Below are 20,446 nucleotides of genomic sequence, written 5' to 3' on the forward strand. Positions count from 1 at the left end.
CTGAGGCTTGATAAACAGTAGCTTTTAATTTCATAATTGAATTTTCTTTGTTCTGATAACATTGTTGATTATATTTATTTCTTATTTTTTCTTTCAGTTACATTTATATTGAATACTAAGTAATCATTAAAGAAAAACAAAAAATGAATAATTTTACAACCAAGCAAATGTTTGCATACTTCTTACCATGTATTATATTTCTTCTGTGATATTTCATAGAACTATAAACTTTGAGACATGTTATGCCTTTGAGGTCCTCCTAAAATGCTGACAACATGCCATTCTGTTTAAGAATCTTATTGAAAACATATAATCTCATATCAAAACCAGGTGTCATCCCTTCATTTAATCTTGTGTTTAGGCATTAGAAACTCCACTTACAACATGACACCACTGTCTGTTTAAAAACACACACACACAAAATAAACCAAACAAGCAAAAAAAAAAAAAAAAAGACAACATGTGTCATACTAGAGAGATGTTTCAGCAGGTAAAAATGTTTAATGTACAAGTCTGGCCTCTGGATTTCAAATGCTAGAACCCATAAAGTTGTTAGGAGACAACCAACTCCACAAAACGTTCCTCAGACTGCTACACATCTGTTATGGTGCACATGACCCCACATAGTTTTCATGGACACATACATGTGTCTGAGAGAGTTAAGAACTCTCTCTCTCTCTCTCTCTCTCTCTCTCTCTCTCTCTCTCTCTCTCTCNTCTCTCTCTCTCTCTCTCTCTCTCTCTCTCTCTCCTCTCTCTCTCTCTCTCTGTGTGTGTGTCTTTTTCTCTCTTCCTCCCTCCCTCCCTTCTTTCTCCCTCCCTCCTCATCCTCTTCACACGATAGTGAATAAAAGTAATAAAAATAGGTATGCTAATGCAGGGAAATCATGTGAGAATGGTAAAAATAATATATTGCCCTTTAAAAGTTAATTTTGAAATTTGATTATGTTTTGAGGTAACTATAAAGGGTATCGTGAGATATGAAAGTGGAGGACTTTCATTACTCCCTTTTCTTCTAAGTCTTACATTTAAAATCCTTTGCTTGCACAGCATACTCTCATAACTGCTGGAAGCAGTGATCCTAGAGCTATCTATATCTTTTGGGACTTGTTAGAAATCTAGAATCTAAAACACGATGTTTTCACACATTAAATCCAAGTTTCTGGATTTTTTTTAATATCCAGGTTATTGGTATACACATTAGAGTTTGATCTGTTCTCTCGACAGAGATAAATAAATAAATTTCAAAAACCTTTGGGGGCAGAGAGCAGATTGCTTACTTTGACTTTGTGTGTATGAGTGTGTGTCTGACTGCAGTCTGTGCATGCAGTGCACATTGAGGCCAGAAGAGGGCGATGGATCTCCTGGGACTCCTTTCAGGCAGTTGTGAGCTAGGATTTATACACAATGTCTGGACTGTCTTCCAGAGCAGTCAGTTTTCTTAACTGCTGAGACTTCTCTCCAGATATCCTTTTCTTTTTAAGACTCTTGGAAACCGATGTGAATTTAGGAAAGGACGAAATCTACCTTTCAGGGACCCAAGGGAAGGAAAAGAAACAAACAGATGAGAGAAGCTGAGTCTGAAGGAGAAGTCCTGACTCAGAGGCTCTGTTCTCTCATTCTAATAGTGGAGCATAGAAAGACCTGCTTGCTTCCTCTTTAATTCACTTCTTTGTCATTTGCTAGCAAGGGTAAAATTGCTCTTCTTTGAGAAACCTCCGAGGTGGTGCAGTTTCCAGTCAGAATAAAAAACTGGTAGAGTTCACAAAATTACAGAGCTGAAACGAACCTTAAACTCCATTCCTTTGAGCTTTGTCAGGACAAAGCTAAAAGCACAAAGATTACCCTGCAAGGAGCAGAGCTAGGATTTAGGTCCTAATAAAGTTTTCAAAGAAAGCTAGTTACTAGTCCAATTGTGAGTTTCACAGCGTGAACTGTTGAAATATTCCACCACCTTCTCCGATACTTTCTTTCAGTATTAGAAAAGGAAGTGTCATAAATAGGACGGAACTGTTGGAACACACAGAGCAGCAGGTACCTCTAAGCATGGAGCCTCTCTGGCTGGTTGGGTTTGTCATCTGCTTAGGAGAACAAAGAGAAAAGGGGAAACAAAGATAACCGAATGCTTTGATTTCCCTGTTTCCTTAGGCCATTCTTGCCACAATCTTATACAGCTATTGTCAGTCTCTGTATCTTTAATGAAGCCTTGTTAGTGTGTGCATCAAGGTGCCTGGCACTAAATCCAGAAGTTTTCCTCAATAATAATTTGCCTCCTGAGGTAACTGAAATACTACAAATAATTAGATGATTTCAGTGATGAGAATTCTATAAGCTGGACAGACAGTGGGACCACATTAGAAACTATCAAATGATTTGCAGTATCAATTTTTATTCATATACAAATGTCTCTTTTCCTTAATGATAAGAAATTCTGTCTGCAAGAAATATAATCTGTTTTAAAAGGCTCATAGCCATACCCTTACTTTATCATAATACTGGCTAGGAAACTTTAGTTAAATGCCTCATAATGTAATTAATAATAATTTTTCTTTTAATTGAATAAAGCTGAGTATGTATTGATTTAAAATGTCTGTTTCTGCCTAAAAGATTTCCAATAAGGACTTTTTGACTCGCCTAAGTAGATATTTAAAATATATTTTAATTAAAATATGATTACAGCTCTCTCTTCTTCAACTTCCATGTCCCCTCCCTACAAATTCCAAACTCTTGACTATATATATATATATATATATATATATATATATATATATATATATACACATATATATATGTGTGTGTGTACATATATATATGTATTCTTACAAGCACCACAAGATACACTTGGTGTAAAATATCAGTGAGAATATCTAGATATTTTAGTGCCATGGGCTATCTGTTTTTAGCAAGTTTAAATAAAGAAAACAGTAAATTTCATATCACTAGGCAGTTAAGTTTTTTTTTATTAAAGTGCCTGTTCATCCATTTTATTTATTTTTTGATTTGTTTGTATATTGTTTGAACATCACAAATGTGCTCAAATATATTCCAAATTTACATTTTCCTGCAATATGTGTGCTTAACCACATTTTTAGAACATCCAGGCAGCTACATACAGTGAAGCAATCTAACTTTAGATCAGAGCACTTCTGCTTAACAAACACTATTCCATAAAAATAAAAAGGGAGCGAAATATGATGTTAAAAATAAGTGCTCCCTTTCACATGGACTGACCAAGTCAACCGAGGAACCACTTATGGACTGACCAAGTCAACCGAGGAACCACTTGTTATACATCTGGTCCATAAGAAATGAATCCATAGGTTGACATCTCTTAAAATTACCGAAACCACATAGGCTTGTATTAAATCATTCTCATTTTTATTGGTTATTTCATTTATTTATTTACATTTCAAATATTATCTCCCTTCCCAGTTTCCATTTCACAAGCCTCCTATCCCCTACTCTCTCCTCCTGTCTCTATGAGGGTGCTCCCCCACCCACCCACCCACCCACACTCAGCGGCCTATTGTTCCCCTATCCTGGGCCATCAAACCTCCACAGGACCAAGGAACTCCCCTCTCAGTGATGCCAGATAAGGCATACCTCTGCTACATATGCAGCTGGAGCCATGGGTATCACCCTGTGCATTCTTTGGTTGGTGGTTTAGTCCCTGCGAGCTTTGAAGGTTCTAGTTGGTTGATATTGTTGTTCTTCCTATGAGGTTGCAAACCCATTCATCTCCTAGAGTCCTTTCCCTAACTTCCCCATTGGGGTCCTCACTCTCAGACCAATGATTGACTGTGTACATCCTCATCTGTATTGGTCCAGCTCTGGCACTAACCCAAGTCTTTTATTTGCCCTTATCAGAAAGCAGGTAAATGGGAGTATAATTTTAAGGTAAGTGGCTTATGTGTACAACCCTCCCACATTTTTGTGTAGAATTTCTAGTAAACCGTATCACAAGTTCCCTTTTGGAGATGGTATCCATTAGATTAGCATTACCTTCCCATGGCCCCAGGGACCCATAGCTTTCATTTCTTGTTAGAATCAGTTAATGGAATTTCAGTGGATTATGTTGAATTTACATCCTGCTCTTGAACAATTACACTTGATTTTTAGCCTTGAGTGTTCTGATTGTGCAGTATTTACTCTTAAGGTAGCACACTAAATGTTTCAAAAGTAACATTTTGAGATGACATCTTAGCCAAGTGCTATTTAGTATTTGGTCTAGAGGATTGAAACCTATGACTCCTTATTAAGTTAAAGTAATATAATAATCTAAGGTCACTTATACTTTACCTTTCTGACTAAGAAGGTGAATTTATTGCTATTTTTTTTTGTTTTGTTTTTATAGACAGTATTTTTCTGTGTGACAGCTCTGGCTGTCCAGAAAGTTTCTTGGTAGACCAGGCTGGCCTCAAACTAAGAGATCCACATGCCTCTGCCTCCTGAGTGCTGGGGTTAAAATCATGTGCCACCACACCAGGATTGAATTTATTGTTTTTATCTTAAACTTTTAGTAAAGTGAGATTTCTGTAGTCATTTCTGCCATCAGCTATGCAGCCAGCTGTATGTGTACATCAAAATATCAAGTTGTTCTTAAAATAGCAGTTTTAATACAAGTGTTATGTTGTTTTGTATTGTATTTCATTACCAAAATTGTTTTCTTAGCCTGATTCCCATTGGCTGTAGCTACACATTAGGAGAGTAGATTTTTAAGTAGTTCATGACATGTTAGATACAAGTATGCCATCAAAAATGTCATGAACTTGTCTTATATATACTTACATATTATGATTAGCATTCTGCAAATAACCATGATTCAAATTGTCCAACATTTTAGAACGGCATGGTTAGGTGATGTTATATTATACACAAAAGAAAATGCTAGGTTCAGACTCGTATAATTCTGTTTAGTAATCAGTGGGTTTTTTTTTTTTTTCATGACCATACCTGGCTGGAGAGATGGGTCCAATATTGAGAGCAATGTCTTCACTTCAAAGTATACAGGTTCAAATTCCAGCACGCACAAGGCAGTCCACAACTATCTATAGCTCCAGTTCCAGGAGATCTGATACCCTCACACATACATACATACATGAAGGTAGAATACCAATGTAGAGAAAGTTTTAAAAATTAAAAATTAAGAGCTCCCATAGAAGCTGGGCGGTGGTGGCGCATGCCTTTACCCAGCACTTGGGAAGCAGAGGTAGTCAGACTTCTGAGTTTGAGCCCAGCCTGATCTACAGAGTGAGTTCGAGGGCTACACAGAGAAATCCTGTCTTGAAAAAACAAACAAACAAACAAACAAACAGATAAATAAATAAATAAATAAAAAAGAAAAGAAATCCCATAGAAAAGACTGCAAGGTGAATGGGTGCCTGCATGTCACATTGCTCTAAAACTTCATGTGCAGTGACAACCTCATAAAGAAGCATTCATTGAAAATCTCACACAATGCTCAAACAATTAATAAAAATATTTAGGACATAAACATGTGTACCTTATATAAAAACACATGTTATTACATAAAGTAAAAATACAGGTAGCCCATGAAAATTATTTATTGAAATAACTATGGGAAATAATCATAAAAGTATTTTGTGTATTTTTTTTCTTTTTTCCCTTTCATTATTTCAGTAAGGCAAAAAATTTAAAGTGTTAAAACCAATAGATAATATGGTGAAGATTCAATGAAACTGAACCTGTATCTCTCTGGCATTCACAACACAGAGCTTCTATTATTACTAGATATATTCAGTTGTTTATACCTTTCACTTGATAACTCATGTAAGATTCAATAAAAACAAATTATAGTCATGACAGATGTTAAGAAGTGTTTATCAAAACATCTGCAGTGCCTCTGAATCATAGTGACATTCATATCAAATTAAAGATTTTAGTTAATTTTGATAATCTATTTCACATAAAACTTCATTGTATTAAGATTAATGATAGAAAAAAATTAATGATAGAAAGGATTCCCATAATATAACTGAAGGGAGGATATTTAATTCGATGACTTCAATCACATTGATAGACATGTGAATAATTAGTAAAGTACAAAGCACATAAGACTTCTCTTATGGCAGAAAGATTTGGGAAAATAAATATATCCTTTCTTGCTCTCAAGTAGATAAAATAAAGGAATATTTAGATGAGCTTAAGACTTTTAAATTTTCTCTTGATTTACAGCTATGAAAACATATCTTTTAAAATATTTTTTTCATTTTTATGGTCATTATATGCCTTTTTTGGAGAAAATGAAATATGTATATTGTATCTGTAACAGAGTGTTTTTTTTTCTTGGCCCTGATCTTTCAAGCAAAATCAGTTTCATTTGGGGGGGGGCTGGGACAATTTTATAATCCTCTTTAATGATGTATGAAATTTTCAATTCTTAGCAAGAAATTCCTTTGTACTAAGAAGATATTTTCTAAAAAATGTTTGGAAGAGTAAAAAAAATCAATTGAGCAATAGATGATGTGTAGTTTGAACAATGTAGATACATTCTATTTAGTTAAGACAACTAGTCAAACTGTTATCATCAGCATCATTTTATAGGTAAGATACGATGCTTTATAATGCTACACTTGCTAGCATTGTAAGTCCCTATATATCATTTATCTCTAGAGAGTAGCCCTTGGGAAGGTAAATCTAGTGATTGCATCCATTTTGCTGCCCACAAATTGGAGGTTACTTCAATAGATATTTTCTTCATTGGCCTTACTAAATATTTAGATCAACAAAATTATTTAGTATTTCCCTGGGCTGGCCCTGGAGTTGATTTTTTTCAATATGCACATATATATGCCTCATATGCCTCTCTTTTGAGCTTGTTCTGGGAAATAAAATGCAGTTAGAATGATTCAAAGGAGATTTGATCTTTCTCTTCCCTGTTGTTTCATTTCATCTACTCTGTCATGGCAATTAAGCATGCCATTGCATGTGTGAATATCTTAGAATATCCAGCCTTCCCCCATGGAAACATAAAACAAAATAATCTCAAAGATTCTTTCTTGGTGTCTTCTCAGCTTTGAAACAAACATTTGAGGATATGAACTGTGCATTCATCAACTACTTAGAATAACTTCTCACAAAGTAACTCACTTGGCACTAAAATGTCTTTCATTATAAGATGATGAGAACAAAACTCTGTCAAAAAGAACATATTGCCTGAAATGTTTGACGATCTACGTCAAATTCCTCCTTAACCATTTCTATCTTAACTCCATTTCTTAACTCCATTTCCGTACTGACTAAGGCTGTGATATTGAAGCCATCTGAAAGACTGCCACTCACAGCTTCATGGATGCAATTATTGTGACGTGTGTCTCCCATTCTTTTGCAGGAGAAATTCTATGTTGTCTGGGATGATTGATTTATTACTGCCTTGGTACTTGATTTGTCATTATTCATTATTTTCTTTGTCAAACAGACCCACACTCTTGTTCACATAATAACACAGTCCTGCCTCTCAATGGGCAAAGGAAAGGATGGCTCTCAACATCTTTCCACGGAGACTTGTAATGATAGCACTTTGCAAAAATGGCTACTAAGAAACTATACAAGAGCAGAAGTTTTTAGAAATGTTTTTGGAAATCTTACTGATTATTTTTCTTAGTGACTTGTGGAGGTTTGTGTTTTGGACTTATTCAATTCATTTAATAATTTTAACTGTTATTAAAATCTGAAATTTTAATAGAACAATTAAGAAGTTATTTTTCCATCTTTCCCTTCTTTGCTGCTCATTAATTTGAAGATTGGATATTTTAAATAGTAACTAGTCTATCATTAACAAAAAAGGTACTTTAAGTTTCTGTTCAAAAATGTGTATATAAACATTTGTATATCTGTGAGTATAATAGGTTAAATGAACTATGAAGTGTTATTTTGTTTTATCCTAACAACGGCCGTATCCATATGAAAACAAATTTTGTATCAAAGGTGAAAACATGACTAAATATACCATAAGTTAAAAATGGATGATTTTGGAATTTTGAAATTATTTAATTTTGTTAAATTTTATGCAGATGGCTCAACTCTGTGTGTGTGTGTGTGTGTGTGTGTGTGTGTGTCCCACATTTCACAACTTTTTAAATTACCACTATTTTACTCTGAGTCACTACATAAATCCATTACTAAAGCCTATGTTATTTTCAACAACTTCATGGATAAAAGCACATTTCTTTTGTGATTGCTTAGGTGATATCATGATAAGAATCAAAAGAGTACATTTTATTTATTACTTGTATAAACTGGGACTATCTTCTCTCTAAATCATGAAATGAATTGTTATTCAGTTCATATCAACAAATACTCATAGATTTTTGTAAACACTACAAATAAGATTATTTTTGAATTATTGGACTTAAGGGACTTCATATTTTTTTTTTACAAGTTCAAAAATGAAATGATTTTATATAGTTCAGCCACTGGGTGTGAGAACACAGGGGCAGTTCCAAACTTCTCACTTAACTATCTGGCACATTTAAGAACAGAGGGCAGAACAGTTATTGTTTGGATTAGAGTACATTTGAGTGAAGGATAATCCACATTAGAGTCGGAAAAGTTGCAGAAGACAGATCAGTTTGGATATAGAGGATTTATACCAAGGCAATTTACATGCAACATTTGAATTTGTCTTCTATTACTCCATATCTTCTTTGTACTAATGTACAACAAGATGCTTGGGACTTAATCATTTACTCTCATGAATCTATCATTGAGTGCTATGGCACAAGGGTTCTCTCAGCAGGAAAGCAAGTACAGTTGAATCAGCATCATTTTCCCATTTATTTATTCACTTTATATCCCAATATCATCCCCTGCTCTCTTCCAAGTACGCTGTCAAACAGCTGTAGGCTTTGATTTCTCAATCTGCAGAAGAAAGGTTAATAGGAAAGAAGGGCTTGTGGACCTGTTTAGAAATATTTCTTTGGAGCTATTTAAATCTTCATTGCCAACAGTCCAGTCCTCTAACAAAACACCAACATGAATAAGTAACTGCAATTCGATCCCAAAGAAACTTCAAGCCTCCACCAATCTGGCTGGATCTATGGAAGCAGCAAGAAGGCACCAGAATATCACCAGTTCTTTGTTAACTGAACAAAGTAACTCACTCTCTCCATAGTAATGACAAGGAATATCAGCAAAGTGATGTAAGTTGAATCAATATAAGAGTATCATCAGCTAAAACTAGTGAGACAGAGCAAAGCGACCCAGTGCCAGAGCCTCTTCACATTATCTGTGCAGTCATATTTATATTCTTTTTAAACATCACATGTTATCTCACGTGGCTGCTTCAGCAAAACATCCGTTCATCTCTCTGCCCCAGGAGAACATTATATGACATAACTGAGTTTTCAAAGGCACCAGAAATTTCTACTTTATACAACCCTTCCTCCACCCCTTTCTCTTCTCCTCTAACAAGGGGGAGTACTTCCCCACATCACACTGCCCTGGAACTTCATGTTACTGCAGGCCTACACACAACCTTTTCCACTGATCCCAGATAAGGCAGTAGGAGGAACTGGATCCATAAGCAGTCAACAGAGTCAGCGATAGCCCCCACTATGAAGACCAAGCTGTGTATCTGTTGCCTATGTGCTGTTATGCTTGCAGACAGGAGCCAGGTGTACCTGTTCTCTAAGAGATTCCACCCAGCAGCTGACTGAAACCAATGCAGAGACCTACAGGCAAACATTGGATGGAGCTCTGGAAGTCTTGTGGATGAGTTAGAGGAATGATGGAGAAACCCAGAGGGGATAGGGACTCTATTAAAGGACCAATAGAGTCAGCTAACCTGGATCCTTGAGAGTTCCCGGAGACTGAACCACAAACCAAAGAACAGACATGGGCTGGACCTAGGTCCTCTGTACTTGGGTAGGAGATGTACAACCTCAGCACTCGTTACATCTTCTGGAAGCTAGCTTTTCTACAGGTCACATCTAGCACAAAGTTTTGATAACTCCATCAGGCTGATGAGGAATCTACTGGTGCTGAATAGGCATGCTGCCCAAACGCAAAGGTAACAGTTCCTGTTACCTGGTTACTAAGGGGACTGAGCTCACTGACGGAAGTTCAAATGTATGGGCAGAAGGGGAAGGAGATTTGTAAGCATTTGTTAAATGTAATTCAGAATTTCTAATGAAGTATCAGTCTGCACAATGATTTTGGTGGCTTTCCCCTGTACCAATAACAAGTAAGAGTGGGAAATGACTTCACATTCAGGACTATTTAAAGCAGAAATGTTTGGCTTTGTGATGTGCTTCACTAGATAGAGATTTTGTGCTTTGTAACCTTTGAAGCAATAGCTTCGGACTGCTGCTAATACATTTTTTTTTCAAGAGGAGTATTTGCTTCCTGATTTGACAGAACAATACTAATTGCACAGGTCTCAACTGACATAACTTGTGTCATTTAAAAAAATTATTCAGTATATTTTTTTAAAAAATCTCTTTAATCCAATTAATGGAATAGAATTGAAGACCTAGAAATGAACCCACACACCTATGGTCACTTGATCTTTGACAAAGGAGCTAAAACCATCCAGTGGAAAAAAGACAGCGTATTCAACAAATGGTGCTGGCTTATCTGGCAGTTATGCAGAAGAATGCGAATTGATACATTCTTATCTACTCCTACTAAGCTCAAGTCTAAGAGGATCAAGGAACTCCACATTAAATCAGAGACACTAAAATTTATAGAGGAGAAAGTGGGGAAAAGCCTAGAAGATATGGGCACAGGGGAAAAATTCCTGAACAGAACACCAATGGCTTGTGGTGTAAGATTGGGAATTGACAGATGGGACCTCATAAAATTGCAAAGCTTCTGTAAGGCAAAAGACACTGTCAATAAGACAAAAAGGCCACCAACAGATTTGAAAAGGATATTTACCAATCCTAAATCAGATAGGGGACTAATATCCAGTATATCTAAAGAACTCAAGAAGATGGACTCCAGAAAATCAAGTAAGCTTATTAAAAATGGGGTACAGAGCTAATCAAAGAATTCTCAACTGAGGAATACCAAATGGATGAGAAGCACCTGAAAAAATGTTCAACATCCTTAATGATTAGGGAAATGCAAATCAAAATAACCCTGAGATTTCACCTTAAACCAGTCAGAATAGCTAAGATCAAAAATTCAGGTGACAGCAGATGTTGGCAAGGATGTGGAGAAAGAGGGACACTCCTCCATTGTTGGTGGGATTGCAAGCTGGTACACCCACTCTGGAAATCAGTCTGGAGGTTCCTCAGAATATTGGACATAGTACTACTGGAAGATGCAGCAATTCCTCTCCTGGGCATATACCCAGAAGATGTTCCAACTGGTAATAAGGACACATGCTCCACTATGTTCATAGCAACCTTATTTATCATAGCCAGAAGTTGGAAAGAACCCAGATATCCCTCAACAGAGGAGTGGATACAGAAACCGTGGTGCATTTACACAATGGAATACTACTCAGCTATTAAAAACAATGAATTTATGAAATTCTTAGGCAAATGGATGGATCTGGAGGGTATCATCCTGAGTGAGGTAACCCAATTACAAAAGAAGTTACTTGCTATGTACTCACTGCTAAGTGGATATTAGCCTAGAAACTTAGAATACCCAAGATACAATTTGTAAAACACATGAAACTCAAGAAAAAGTAATACCAAAGTGTGGATACTTCGTCCCTCCCTAGAATGGGGAACAAAATATGCATGCAAGGAGTTACAGAGACAAAGTTTGGAGATGAGATGGAAGGAACGACCATGCAGAGACTGCCCCATCCGGGGATCCATACCATAATCAACCACCAAATGCAGACACAATTGCATATGCCAGCAAGATTTAGCCGACAGGACCCTGATATAGCTGACTCTTGTGAGGCTGTGCCAGTGTCTGGCAAATACAGAAGTGGATGCTCAGAGTCATCTATTGGATGAAACACATGGCCCCCAATGGGGGAGCTAGAGAAAGTACCCAAGGAGCTGAAGGGTTCTGTAACCCTATGGGAGGAACAGCAATATAAACTAACCAGTACCTCCTGAGCTCGTGTCTCTAGCTTCATATGTAGCAGAAAATGGCCTAATCAGCCATCATTGGGAGGAGAGGCCCTTGGTCTTGCAAAGATTATATGCCCCAATACAGGGGAATATCAGCACTAGGAAGAGGGAGTGAGTGGGTTGGAGAGCAGTGTGAGGGGAGGGTATAAGGGACTTTTGGGATAGCATTTGAATTGTAAATGAAGAAAATAATAAAAAAAAAGTTGAAAAAAATCTCTTTATTCCAATATGATATAAGGTAATTGATCAAATCTTTCAACTATTATAATAGGTGCTCAAACTATAATAAATTGATATCAGTACATTGTAATATAAGTCAATGTATGGTAAGCAACCCAATAAGAGCAAAGTTTGTTGTTTAAAGAACGATCTATTAGAAGCATGAAATGATAAGTGCTTCTTTGCAAGAGAAGGTACGAATAAGCTAACTCAGATTTGAGACAGAGACATGATTTTCTTTGTTGCTGTTGTTCTTACCTATACCATTAAAAGTAAAATAGTTGTTTATTTAGTTTTATAACTGATTTTCACGCTGGCTAATAGTTGGATTTCCTGTCATCCTAAGAATAAATCAACCACCTTCTTACTTACTTTCTTGCTATCTTGTGCAATTTCATTTTTACTTCACTTTTTTTCTACTAAAAGTGGCTTGAAACTCTGTATTAAAAAAATGATAACAAAGGCTCCAATCTTGACATCATCTTCTTTTTTAATCGCCTTGCCTTTTAATTTCCTGCTTGAGGTCAGAGAGGCACCTTTCACAGCAGCCTGTCTGCTATTATATCTTCTTGTACAATAGTGAAAGCACAGGTGTGTGTGCTTTTTTGAGACAGGGTTTCTCTGTGTAGCCCTGGCTGTCCTGGAACTCACTTTGTAGACCAGGCTGGCCTTGAACTCAGAAATCTGCCTGCCTCTGCCTCCCGAGGGCTGGGATTAAAGGCGTGCACCACCACACCTGGCATTTCTTTATATTTTTAACACACACATCCCAACATATTATAAAGGTGAGAAAATACTATAAAAAGAAGATTTTCCCTATGTTTACCTCTGTTAATGTGTTCCAGATGCATTTCTAAGACCTACTTGCAAACCACCTCATACATGTATGAACACTTTAAGTTAGAGAACATTTCCTGTAATTTTAGTCCTGGTGCACAAAACTAACAAAATATATCATAAATATGTTGAAAGCATAAGGCCTTAAAACACGCTGGAATATGATGTCCCAGAAAGTGACTTGTATTACAAATGGAAACAAATACTGTGTGATGATTAAGCACAACACAATTATTAGAATTGTAAAGATAAAACACTATATATTTTTTCTTTTTAATTTAATATTGATGAATTTATATCATATGATAAGCATTCCACAAAGGAAGACTGATTATCTCTGGCTTTAGAAATCTCTGGTCTATAGTTAATGTCTCTGATGCTGCAGTTTAGTACTTTTAATGACAGTGTCTCTAGTCATTTTCTTCTTTTATGTAGCAGTTATGTGTTTGACTTCCATGTTTATTAAATTGTTAATGACTAATATATGGGTATAAAACTAAGTTTCTTTATTAGTTTGTTAGAACTGACACATTCAACTGGATTCCATAGTCATGAATACACTTTTGACACAGAGGTCTGAATTTTCAGCAATGTGTAATAAATATCAGCCAATTTCTTTAACCATCTTTAAATAGAGTTGTATTAGACAATGACAATCTTTTTATGGCAAAACTGTACATGCAATTTAGCAAAAGTCATACAGAGTTCTGTTTAAAAGCATGTTGCATTTCTATACATTAAAATTACATAGACTACTTTGAGAGAGCAGCTTTCATCTAATGAGCCAGTAAGTAACTGATTGCGGTTATCTCTTACAGAGACTCACTTTGAGACATGCTAACAGTAACCAGTGTCTTGATGAACCTTCTGAAGAAGACAAAATGGTGCCTACCATGCAGGACTGCAGTGGCAGCAGATCCCAACAATGGCTGCTGAGGAACATGACCTTGGGGACATGAAGATAGTTTTTTCCCAAGACGTGAAAGTCTCTACACGTTTGTTTGTTCATTATTTCAGTTTGGTGAAAGTATTAACTTTTCTGGATTAAAAGTTTTAAAAATACTTTTAGTAATATAAAACACAATTGTTTATAATTCATTTTTAGGAATGTTTATTTCCCTACCAAAAATTTGTATCTGATTAAAGAAGCACATAAAATATAAATAATAAGAAACTGTTATTAAACATTTGAACTGTTTGGGAAAAAAACACACCTTGTATTTGCTTTTAAAATGTCTTCATTAGCCTCTTGTCACAGGGTTACTTGGGATTGATTTATTTTGTGTTATAATTAAAAGAGAGATCATGTAATGCCTTATAAAATATCATAATTATAAAATACTAATGTAGCTTTATAAAACACTCTTTTTTAAAAAAGCTTCATGCGACCCTGGTTGAATTTCTTTGCCAACAATTAGAATACATATAAAATCATTCCTGAGCATTGAATTCATCAAAAAAAATTATAAGGTAGTAGGAAAATAATTAAGCTAGTTATTGAATTTGTAAAATAAAAATCATCATACAAAATAAAGAAAAGAATTTTTTAAAACCAATTTAAATAATAAATTTAAATCAAATGATGTAAGGAGTACATCAGGTATTGAGGACGACAAGAGCTATATAAACTATAAGAGTTGCTGTTCAAGAATCTTCAGTCTGAAGACAAGCTGAAGACAGTCTTGCTCTGAGATGTCATGTCAGGACCTGAATCCCCAGTTGCTCTCTGTCTCCATACAGAGAGTTTGTATCTTTGCCCTTCACTCTAGAGGGTGAGATTTGTCACAGCCTACAGAACTGTAGGTGAAGGGTGACCTTTTAGATTTAATTTTTAAAGTACTATCTCTTTTAGTTCAGTCAGTGTTGTCATTGGCACTTTGTATTTTATAAAAAGTATGACACTCAAAATTTATTGCTATGCTATAAAATCCAATATTTGTCACTGGAAAAATTCAAGCTATCAAAATTATATTAATTAAACTACTAGACATGATTTTGCATAAACTATGGCTCAGTCATAATTAGGACAATTTCATGTGTCATTTCCACTTAAAACCCCTTTGTTCAAGTGCATGGACTAATTATATGAAAAAGGAAAACATACAAATTGATGGGACAGTAATATTTGTTTTATGTTTCCTACCATTTTAGGTGGCCACATAGTTGCTGTGCATGTATGTTTTGTTTGTATATCTAGCAGTTGGAGGAACTCTACGGGGGTGAAGTTAGAAGATTCTTCAGGAACAGAAAGTCCATACTTTTAATCTTTTATTTTAAAGGATCTTCTATAAAAAGAGTCAATGAGCTTGCTACACTTGCTTTCTTTCTATCTCTGTTTTTCTCTGATTCTCCCCTCTGTCTATTGTTGTCACTTTCTTTCTCTGTTTCTATTGCTGTCTCTCTTTTACACAGACACAAACACACACATGCATATGTGTATGCGTGCGCACACACACACACACACACACACACACACACACACACACACACGAGCTGGGCTATTATATTTTTCATACTGCTTCAGTTTACCCATTCCAGTGGTCTTTCTCATTAGAACAAATGCATGTTTCACCTTCTGGACACTCAAGTCAAAACTATGAAACTGGGAACTATGGGCTTTCTCATTCAGTAGGCGTTTGTCCCTCAACCAAGAGGACCTGATGCTGATTCCAAGCAAAATAACCACTAGATGTGGGAGGATGTACTTGTAACTCTAATACTGGGGAGGTAAAGAAAAGAGAATTTCTTGCATTTCCTCACCAGCCAGGCTGTCTTCATGGACAAGCTCCCGACCAAATGAAAGACTTTGACCCCAAAAATCAAGTTACAATGTCTTTCAAACTTTTCAAGCCTGCTCTAACTGTAGTTCACAGACTTCATGAAACTGCCTGCTGTCAAAGTTAACACAAAATTTAAACTTGTTTTAAATTTTTATTTTGGATATTCACACCGTTTTGATACCAAGTGCTGATTTTTGTAGATAACAACATTGTTGCAATTGTAAATTGAGTCAAACCATCTTAAAAGTAACTTGATGCTATCTTTGACATATAACAGTAAACCAATAATTTACCACTACAACCGCTGGGTGTTGCTACTTCTGTCTATTCAAATCATAGGAAATATGCATATATTATAATTCTCTATTCATGCCAAGTCTTACCCAGTGCTATACTTGTTTACTTAATACAAGAGTCACATAGATACTGTTATGTATGAATCTGTGTATTTTCCTGAACATAATCTTCCCATTAATCCTCAAATCATGTCATAGCCAACATGTCTCTATACACAGAACAATACACTCCACAAACATTTATACACATATCTTGGACAGATGGATATACACACACACAGAGATCGAGACACCTCTGCATTTTTTATCTCTTACTGTCTTGCATTTCCTTACATTGTTCTGACTGGCAAACAAGTCTGTTTTCCTGTTGCTTCTATCAGTCCCACAGATGTCACTCACTTCATTTCTTTAGGTCTCTATTCAAACATTACCTCTTCAGTACCTCTTGTCCTGCCTGTCATCTCTCACTCCTATCTCTCTGAGCAAATCTAAGGTTTCTCTTTTGCTTATTTCAATTTCTTCCAGTCTCATACACCAACATAAACTTGGCCATATAATCACATTTATATATGTATTTTTTTCAGTGCCAGGGCCACGTATTTGTTAAGTAGGCACATGACCACTGATCTACATACATATTCACGTAAATCCTTCTAAAGGCAGAATCTATATAATTTTTGTGCTCTGTGTTCACCTTCTCATGCTATCTCTTTGCTTATTCTAACTACACCTCTTGAACTAATAAACTTAAGAGTATATTAAAGTTTTCAAGCAACACAGTATCATACCTTTCTATGTTTAAAAACGTAAAGTGTCCAGTAGTGTCTTTATAGAGACTTTTCGAGCTTTGTTTCCAAATATTAATTTTCCTTCTAATTTTCTAGATATTAAAGTACAGATCTTATGTTGTCCTTTGTGTTAAAATCACCAGCTTTGTGGAAATGAAATATGGCATTTATTAAAATACTGTTATAAGATATAAGTTGCTTCACTTAACTAAAAATAACTATAGTTTCAGTGTTTTGGTTGTATTGGATTGACCACAGAAGGGCTAAGATTTTGAGTTTTAGAAAGAAGATAGGTATTCTTTTAAAATCATATTTATTTTCATGGTTTGATAATGACTATACAAAGTTTATTTTCAATGTAAAAATCTATTAACAAAAGATAATATAGAAACCTTAAAACATTAAAGATGTTATATTATTAATTTCTATGTTTATAGATAATAAAACTGAGCCATGGACATATACTATAGTTTTCTCATAGATCATAGAGTTATAAAACTATGTGCCCAGGACTCATAATACTACTGCCGAAAAAACTTATAAGGTCACAATAATGAAAGAAATGCCTTTATTAAAAATTCACTTATTATTAACTTGATTCTTTAGAATTGTTTACATTATTGTTTTTTCATACTTTAATTAAATTTGTTCAATAAAATAAGACCACAGGCAATAGAAGAAGACCTGCAGCAGAAGAGTAGAATACCGTACATCAGCGGGCAAGTAGTTTGAGGAAAGCACCATTGAGCCTCTTCAGTAATTTATTGAACTCTGTTTTTTTGTTTGTTTGTTTTGATTTGATTTTATATTTTCTTGCAATTCCCTTCAAGTTTCAAGTAAAGCTGACCTACAGCTTGCACGGAGTATTAGACTGTCTATCCCTATGAACACTGGGTGAGTTCTTTGTTTGAAGCTTTGTGGACTTCAGAGAAACCAGCAAATATCTTTAGGCATCCCAGTGTCACTTTAATATAAACACAACATGTAAATTTCATTTTTCCCTAGTGCTTAGAAACAGCATAATAAATTTTAAAAAATAAAGGAGAGGAATGTAAACTGCTACAATAAGATAACATAACTGGTTTTCAATGTTTTCTTTTTTAATTCAGTGGGAGGTTATGAATACAGTAGAATTGCTTCCGCAAACTTCAGAATATTGCCTTGCTCCAACATAGATTGTTACTCCATTTAAGAAGTGATCAAGCATAATCATTGCCATTGCATTTGCATCTTATCTATTGATTCAAGCTGTAGTTTCAAGGGGGCAAAGTACAATGCATTCTTAAATTGCAGGTATAATGATTTGAAGAAATATGAAAAAAAAAATTAAAGACTTCACCAAATGTGAATCATTGTCTGAGAGGTGTTATTTTGTACAACTAAGATCTCCCAGTCCTGACTAAAAACCCAGTATAGCTGGGCAGCAGAAATTCAACTGTGCAAAGGCAACTTGTGTTTCAGGATTTAAGTATTACCCACCATTATGTCAGATATGGAGTGGAAACACTCAGCTCTTCTTCTGTATAGCTTAGGAATATCAGGATTACTGTACCATGTTCAGAGTGTTATCAAGTATGACATACTAGACAAAGCTAAGGTGTTGGATAAGCTCTAGCAATTTGCTTAAAGCTAGTTGGTATAGATTTGTTCCCCCTAATTTTTGTTTTAAGGTATTTAATACATTCTAAAGCAAATTTTCATTGACTCTGCATTCAAACCCTCCCCTGAGAAAGTAGTGATGCAATACGGTCTTTTGTCAATAAATGTATTTAGGATGAGGACCACTTCTGTGATAATTGGCTCATTATGTACTGTAATGTTTTACTGCCATTGCTAATAGGGTACAATGAATCATTCTCCCATGTTGGGTGGCTTAGATTAAAAACGTAGAGAAGGCTCCATCTGAAATGTAACTGTTTCAATACTGAAATTTTCATTTTGTGTTCAATTGGTGAGGTTAAATACTTAAAGACACTGCCTTTGGTTCCTGGTGTACTTACAGACAAAAATAGCTCAAGAGAGAAACAAGAATCCATAGCCACAAGATGATCTTTGAGTGGGGTAGGGACCTTCTCTCTTTAAAATCAGTGTAGTCACAGATAGAGAACATAATCTCAAAAATGCTTAGACACAATGCAATCTTTAACATTTATAAGAGTAGCTTGTGCATATAAATTTAAACATTTTGAATGTTGTAAGCATTACTAAATGGTATAATTGTTCTTTTTCTGTAAATTTAAATATTTATACATTTTTGTAGAATTAAAGTATGCCAATTTAGTTTTCCTTTGGTATATGTCGTCTTTTTTCAAAATAAATTTTGCTAGTATTTCAAGCAGATAATTTTAGTATTCCATGATTATGTTCTATTTTATAAAAGGGGTGATTATTTATAACCATTTCTCAGCAGCAAGAAAGTTTTGTTAACCCAATATAATCTTAGAGCAAAATCATGTAAAACAGAAGCATTGAAATTATATATATATATATATATATATATATATATCCATTAATTATCTTATGAAATGATTGGAGATTGACTCCTTCTGATCTGTAATAGTTATTAAAATTAGTTAATATGTTTTCAAATACATGAGAATATGTGTTTTTAGGTCATGCCTAGATCCCAAATTCTGATGCTGGAATCCTGAAAAACTCTCTGTGTGTTGGTCGGTGCAGGACTTTGCACAGAACATCAAACAAAGATTCAGAACCAGAATCCAGACAAAAATATAGAAGAAAGGGGAAAGGAAAAACAGGAGAAAGGAATGGGGAGGGATAGATAGACAGATGGAGGGAGGGGCAAAAAAAAAAACTCCAGCCTTAACTACTTCAATAGCTCCATTTTAAATAACTCAATGCATTAACACATTCAGAAGCTCATTGACTGACAGCCATCATGAATGCTTCATTACTTGCTAGCAAATATAAAGGGCATTGATTTTCTAATTTACACACAGAATATCACTTCTGGGACTTAAATAAGTGGCAGCGGAGGGCAGGACGCTCATGTATTAAATCTGCAGGTTTTTGTTTTTATTTTGTGTAAGGGCATGGCATTGCATTTCTTGATATAACTGGGTGCTTTAAGTCAGTGAAACTGCACTAGCTGACCAAGGATCTGACAGATGAGTATCTTACCTCATGCTTTTCTGCACCAGATGGAAGAAACTGTGACCTCTCCTACTCAAAGGAAATAAAGGAGACCTCTCTGCTGACATGTTTATTTTGTGAAATAATGATTCTACCTTTTACCTTTCCTGGGATATTTTGCATCACTTTCCTTCTATGACCATCACACAGTAAGTGGCTAGCCATGAGAATACTAGATTGATTTATAAAGAAATCCCTTCACCAGTTTTTAAAGTAAAATTCTAGGCAAACAATCACGGATCTGAAATAGGTTTTAATTCTTTTGTGAGATAATATATTAGCTTGTTACAGCAATTATCCTTCATATCCCACATA

At 35.2% G+C, this 20,446-nt stretch overlaps 1 protein-coding gene across 2 annotated transcripts in view; it reads left to right on the plus strand.

Annotated features, from left to right (window-relative positions):
- Positions 1 to 19,307, plus strand: part of Galnt13 (polypeptide N-acetylgalactosaminyltransferase 13) — a 571,919-nt gene extending 552,612 nt beyond the window's left edge. For both annotated transcript variants that reach the window (XM_021192182.2, XM_029536704.1), the window contains one exon: positions 13,933 to 19,307. In XM_021192182.2, coding sequence (XP_021047841.1) covers positions 13,933 to 14,073 — 141 coding nt within the window. In that variant the 3' untranslated portion in view covers positions 14,074 to 19,307. The remainder of the gene's footprint in view (positions 1 to 13,932) is intronic.
- The last annotated feature ends 1,139 nt before the right edge of the window (positions 19,308 to 20,446 follow it).

This window comes from Mus pahari, chromosome 3 (genome assembly GCF_900095145.1).
Source record: "Mus pahari chromosome 3, PAHARI_EIJ_v1.1, whole genome shotgun sequence".
NCBI lineage: Eukaryota > Metazoa > Chordata > Mammalia > Rodentia > Muridae > Mus > Mus pahari.